This window comes from Oryzias melastigma, linkage group LG9 (genome assembly GCF_002922805.2).
Source record: "Oryzias melastigma strain HK-1 linkage group LG9, ASM292280v2, whole genome shotgun sequence".
Lineage (NCBI taxonomy): Eukaryota > Metazoa > Chordata > Actinopteri > Beloniformes > Adrianichthyidae > Oryzias > Oryzias melastigma.
In genome coordinates, this window is record NC_050520.1 from 12,759,422 (window position 1) to 12,765,739 (window position 6,318).

The following is a 6,318-nucleotide window of genomic DNA, read 5'->3' on the forward strand; positions in this document are numbered from 1 at the left end:
ATGGATGGATGGATGTTGGAATGATGGATGGATGGATGTTGGAATGATGGATGGATGGATGGATGATGGATGGATTTAGAACTTCCACACAGCTGAAAAGCGAGGACTCTGATGAATTTCCTCTCCATCTTCTCACCTTCTCCAACACTTTGCAGACACACTGGCACCACAGGATGAGGAAGATGATGACGACCAACAGGAGGATGATGGTCACCAGGCATCCAATCAGAATGGGAGTGTTTGTCCCCTCTGTTGTGTCATTGGCTGAGGGAGCAGCTGCTGGGAAGTACAGAAGTGAAAGAGCTGTTGGTTGGTATCAGACGGATGGAAGTTTCAGGATGGAAAGCTGATCTTCATCTCTCCGTCTTCACCTCACCTGTGTGTGGTTCAGCAGTGCTGCTGTTGTGATCAGAAGTTCTGTTGGGCTGATCCCCTTTCGTAGACAACGTTCCCACTGTCGTCGTCTGCGTCACAATAATGATGTCCTTTGCTGATGAGAAGAAGAAAACCGTTTAACTTTATTCTCCCCATGAGGGGAAGTCTTGAAGTCAGGACGCAGGTTCCCACCAGACTGGAAGGAGACCTCGCTGAACATCATCCACACATCGGCGAAGTAGAAGCGGCAGCGAAGGGCTTTAGCCGTACGCTGGTACAGCGGCACGGTGACATAGCGGGCGCTGGGGTTCCTGTCGTCCAGCACCGTCCTAAACGTCACCGCCTCCAGCTCCCAGTTTGCAATGAGGCGGGGCTTAAACCAACAGGAAACGGAGGAGAAGATCTTCACACCACGCGTGAACAAGTTGTTACTGTGAACCTGGACAGACGAGGTACAAGGAAGTGTATTCATCTTAAAGAGCCAGTGTCGATTTTGGTAGCTGGAGTCAGTGAATTTTAAATGTTGGCAGTTCAATATTTAAAGGGTAACCAAACAGGGAAGTTGGAGGCTGACTCCGCCCACAGCCGAAATATGAACATCCAGTCAGAGGGGTGGAGCTGGGGAACAGGACTGTTATCATTACTGGAGCTGCAGATCATGAAGTGGGACTTACATGGTTTGACCAATCACAAAGTTTAACTGTAATATCTCATTTCAACCTGTAGGGGGCAGCACACAGATGGTTTTGACCATATTATCAAGAATTAGACAAGTTTACTTATATTTATCAAAGATTTGGCAAGGACCAACAGACAGCACTTTTAAAGCCCCATTTATGCAGATCAACAGACAAAAAATGTTTGGTTACCCTTTAAGGCAGAGGTGTCAATATCAATCACAAAAGGGACCAAAATCCAAAACAACCCTTAGGTCACGGGCCGAACAGGTTAAAAATCTAGCACTGAGCTGTGCTGCATTTTCAGGAAAGTCTTGAATGAAACGAAGCAGGAAGACAAACCTTCATGGAGGTGAAGTTCCTCTGCCTGTCGAACACGAACTCCATCTCCACGTATCCCTGAGTTCCCAGTGAGTCGTTCCTCCAGCCCAGGTAGTCGTAGCCGGACCACACCTGCTTCTCGTGGGTCAACAGGAAGTCGTCCTGGCCAACCACGCCGTCCGTCAGCTGGCCAAGCCCCCCGAACAGCTTCCTGTTGGGTGAAACGTCCATGAATCTCGTGCACGAGGAGGCTGTAGTTACTAAAGATCCAGAGCAGGGACTGGCCTTCTTTCATGGGTTCCATCATAAATAGAGTCATTCAGGCTGGCGGGGGGATAAGCGGGGGGCATCATGAGCTGACCTTCAGGGGCGCTGTACGAAATCAGTCCGTCTGAAAAACATTGGAGCCATGAAGAGGAGGGGCGGCGCTGGTGTCAGCGGGGTGCTGGTGTCAGCGCGCCGCTGGTGTCAGCGGGGTGCTGTGGGTCGTACCATGCCAGGGACAGCCGTACAGCTCCACCCTCATGCAGACAGTGGAGGAGTGCTCCGTGACGGGGATGAGGCGCACATAGCGGGCGATGATGGAGGGGTGAAGCTCTTTGTAGACGATGGCATAGGTGTTTTTGTTTCCCTCTATAACCTGCATGAACACACAATAACACAAGAGAGACGGTGTACACAACCACAAAACTGAAATTTACAATAGCTAGTCTTGTATTTTTTAAATGGCATCAATGACAGCCGAGACATTAAAAATTAATACAAATTTATATTTTGCTCTTTTAAGTCCAACTCCAACTATATTTTTTGTGGTAAAATTGTTCCCAGTGGTCCTTTAATTATGATTATTCAGTTTTTCACCAAAAAAAGCTGAGTCAATTTTTAGAACATATTTATGCAGAGCAGCAGGAGTTCCTCCTACACCGAAAGAGACAAACTCAATCCAAAACACACTTTAGATCACGGGGTGAACAAAATAAACATTTATTGAAGACTCAAAAACTACGTTTTTAGGACTTTCAAACCGTAACTTTTTAACATAATTATGAACTAGATATATAGCATTACCTGCGATAATGCTATTGTGAATGCTGTAAGCTGAATTTGGTCACTGAAGATGCTGAAAATGATAGCTGAAAACACTGAAGCTGATAGATGAAATTGTTGAAGCTAATAGCTGAAAACGCTGAAGCTGATAGCCAGCTAAAATATTAGCTAGTTGCAAAATTAGCCTAAAAAAAATACAAAAAAAAACTTAGGTTAGCCAAAACAGCTAGCATGTAGCTGAAATATTAGCTAAACTCCAAAATAGCATAAAAAATCGTAGTAAATGCCAAAATAGTCCAAAAACCAGGCTGAATTGCATTTTTTAAAACTTTAAAACCATAACTTTTTAACATAATTATGAATAATAAAGGGCTGCACGGTGGCGCAAGTGGTTAGCGCTCTTGCCTCACAGCGAGAAGGCCCCGGTTCGGTTCCCGGCTGGGACCTTTCTGTGTGGAGTTTGCATGTTCTCCACGTGCATGCGTGGGTTTTCACCGGGGACTCCGGCTTCCTCCCACCGTCCAAAAACATGCTTCATAGGTTAATTGGTGACTCTAAATTGCCCCTAGGTGTGAATGTGAGAGTGGATGTGTGTGTGATTGAGGCCCTGCGACAGACTGGAGACCTGTCCAGGGTGTACCCCGCCTTCGCCCTTCAGTAGCCGGGATAGGCTCCAGCACCCCGCGACCCCGAAAGGGAAGAAGCGGATAAGAAGATGGATGGATGGATGGATGAATAATAAAAATGCAGGAATATTATTCCAGAATAAATCAACTTAAACCTTAAATAACTTTCAATATTTTACTCTCCATAAAAATATATTTGTCAAAATTATACAAGTTAGAAATAAGCACAAGATAACATCGGGTCATTAATAACAATAAAATACAATGATCTGGAGGGCCGGATAGAATTAAATCTTGAGTGTATGTACATACGTCTTTAAGGCCAACAGGAAGCTTTTAGGTTCATGTAATTTCCTTTGATAGAATTCTAAATAATGATAAACTCTGATGGGAAAACGAGAGGAAACTCTTCTCCTTCTCGGCCCATGGCTCATGCTGCCCTTCCTGGACCCTCGTCTTCCTGCCCGCTGACTTGTTCTCTTGTGTTTGGGTCACTCACCGCGTTTCCCTGACGGTTTTTCCACGGCTTCCACGTCTCCCCGTCTCTGCTGTAGCTCAGGCGGTACGCCCGGGCGAACTCCTTCCCCAGGCCTCTGGCATATCGGCCCTGAGTCCCAACCAGCGTCAGGAAGGTGAGCACTTTCAGGTCCACCTGGGAAAAGAAAAGACGACTGACGTTCAAACTCTGCTCTTCCTCCTGCTCCACTCAGCAGCATCATCCTCACATTTTCCCTAAAGGAGCTCTGAGGTGAAATCCTGATGCAGGTTAAGCTGTGCACAATAAACCTTTGACCTCAGGAAGTTATTTTTAAGGGATGAATGATATTTCAACACCATGCAAATATCTGCTAATGTAGTGAAGGATATTGTGTTTAAAGAGAGACGGACCTGCAGGTACTGACTGTCCGAGCGCTCTAGCTGTCCTTCAGGGCACCAGGCTCCGTCTCCGTCCTCGCGGTTTAGCCTGTGGAGAGGAAACATGTGGACCTTTTTCAGCTCCATAAGAGGCTCGGAATTTGTTTAACCTTGGAATTTTTTTCAATTTTTTTTTAAATCTCTGATTTTCTTTCCTGAATATTAGCTCTTGAATTTAAAAACATTGAAATATTTAAGTTGTAAAATAATTTTCGAGTCATAAAATGCTGTTGTTTAAAAAGCAAGGTTCAAAAGAATTCTGAAAGATAATTCATTTATAAAGTTTAGAAAAAAAATTCAGAGGTTAAAAAAATTTTGAAAGAAATTCAAAGGTTAAAAAATTCAGGTAAATATTCAGAGATTAAAAATACTTGAGGAAAAAAATACAGAGGTAAAAAAAAATCTGGAAAAAAAAAATTGGGAAGTTAAAAAAAATCCGGAAAAAAAATTCAAAGTTTAAAAAATTGAGAATCTGATGGAAGTGAAAAACTTCCATAGAAACAGAACATCTTCAGAGGTCAGTCGGAATGCTGGGAGCAGACATGTGCCGGTTAAGTCTGACATTTGCACATCTCCAGACAGACCTCAGAATCCGCGCTGAAGGATGAATGTGTTTTTAGACTCAAACACAAAGCCTGCTGTGGTTTTATCCTACTGGGTTTGATGCATCAGTGGCTGATACCCATGAGCCAATTTTTTCTTAGGAATACCATGATGGTAGGACCTTTATCCTCCTATTCCTCTTTGCTGTTTGGGTTTTTCCATTAATCTAAACTACAGAGAGGAACCACTGGTCCCAAAGGAGCTTGGGAAGCTGATGCTTCTTCCAATCAGAATACTTAAAAACTGAAAACACCTGAATCTGGACGCAGTACTTTGTGACATGCTACAGATTTAAAATAACACCCACCTGGCAAACTGTGGGCCTGTGGTCTGGTACCATTTACTGGAGGCTGAGATGTCTTCATCTTTGACCCGTCCATCCTCCAAGCCCAAAGGGAAGCGGCAGTGTCCTGAGACAGACATAGAACTCACTGGTAACTCGCTGCACTGACACGATGAGGATCGCACGTCAGCAGGTGAGGCTACCTGGGTCGATCTGTCCGACAGCTGCTGAAGTTTGAAGGGTCAGCAGCAGGAAGAGGAGCATGATGGTCCACAGGTCTGACTGACGTGTACGCTACATCTCTAAGAAGAAGAGAGAAAGAATGGAATACAGACTGAGTATGAACTCTGACGTGTCGGTCTGTCCGTCCATCAAGGACTCCATCCATCCACCAAACATTCTTTACAACATTCTTTCATCCATCAATACATCAAAAATCAAACGTGAATCAAGTCATCTGTCCATCTCTAACCATCTTCACGCTGTAACCTTTACATTTATGAATCCATCCACTCACCACGCACACACAATAAACTTTTCATCTATTTATCCATAAATTAAAAACTATAAATCCAGTAATTCCATGAAACATAAAGCATTTACAAATCCTTTAATCCATCCTTTCATCCATCCATCCTTCACCAATCCATCCATCCTTCACCAATCCATCCATCTATCCTTTCATCCATCCATCCTTCACCAATCCATCCATCTATCCTTTCATCCATCCATCCTTCACCAATCCATCCTTTCATCCACCCATCCTTCACCAATCCATCCATCTATCCTTTCATCCATCATCCACCTTTTCATCCTTTCATCCATCCATCCATCCTTCACCAATCCATCCATCCATCCACCTTTTCATCCTTTCATCCATCCATCCACCTTTTCATCCTTTCATCCTTTCATCCATCCTTCAACAATCCATCCACCCATCCATCCTTTCATCCATCCATCCATCCTTTCATCCATCCATCCATCCTTTCATCCATCCATCCATCCTTTCATCCATCCATCCACCTTTTCATCCTTTCATCCATCTATCCTGTCATCCATTCACCATCCGTCCATCCTTTCATCCATCCATCCATCCACCCATCCTTTCATCCATCCATCCACTTTTTCATCCTTTCATTCATCCTTTCATCCATCCATCCATCCTTTCATCCATCCATCCATCCTTTCATCCATCCATCCACCTTTCCATCCTTTCATCCATCCATCCATTGTTTCATCCATCCATCCACCCATCATTTTACCATCCATCCATCCACCTTTTCATCCATCTATACATCCATTCACCATCCATTCATCCTTCCATCCATCCATCCATTCTGTGGATCATGCACCTTTAATCCATTCAGGACCCACAAACTATCCATCTGTTCGTTCGTCCATCTCTGACCAATAAATCAAATCATCTATTCATTCACATCCCCATTCATCCATCTATCTACCAACTAAAAAC

The 6,318-nt window shown here is 44.0% G+C and overlaps 1 protein-coding gene across 3 annotated transcripts in view; it reads right to left on the reverse strand.

Moving 5' to 3' along the window:
• The window catches only part of ddr2l (discoidin domain receptor family, member 2, like), a 31,973-nt gene that overhangs the window by 13,444 nt on the left and 12,211 nt on the right, over positions 1 to 6,318 (reverse strand). For 2 of the 3 annotated variants that reach the window (XM_024260249.1, XM_036213508.1), the window contains exons 2-11: positions 5,051 to 5,149; positions 4,872 to 4,974; positions 3,935 to 4,010; positions 3,546 to 3,698; positions 1,866 to 2,013; positions 1,659 to 1,764; positions 1,395 to 1,584; positions 568 to 814; positions 377 to 490; positions 137 to 279 (exon numbers count right to left, since the gene is read on the reverse strand). In XM_024260249.1, the coding sequence (XP_024116017.1) occupies positions 137 to 279; positions 377 to 490; positions 568 to 814; positions 1,395 to 1,584; positions 1,659 to 1,764; positions 1,866 to 2,013; positions 3,546 to 3,698; positions 3,935 to 4,010; positions 4,872 to 4,974; positions 5,051 to 5,111 (1,341 nt within the window). In that variant the 5' untranslated portion in view covers positions 5,112 to 5,149. The remainder of the gene's footprint in view (positions 1 to 136; positions 280 to 376; positions 491 to 567; positions 815 to 1,394; positions 1,585 to 1,658; positions 1,765 to 1,865; positions 2,014 to 3,545; positions 3,699 to 3,934; positions 4,011 to 4,871; positions 4,975 to 5,050; positions 5,150 to 6,318) is intronic. The other variant, XM_024260253.1, reaches the window with a different exon arrangement.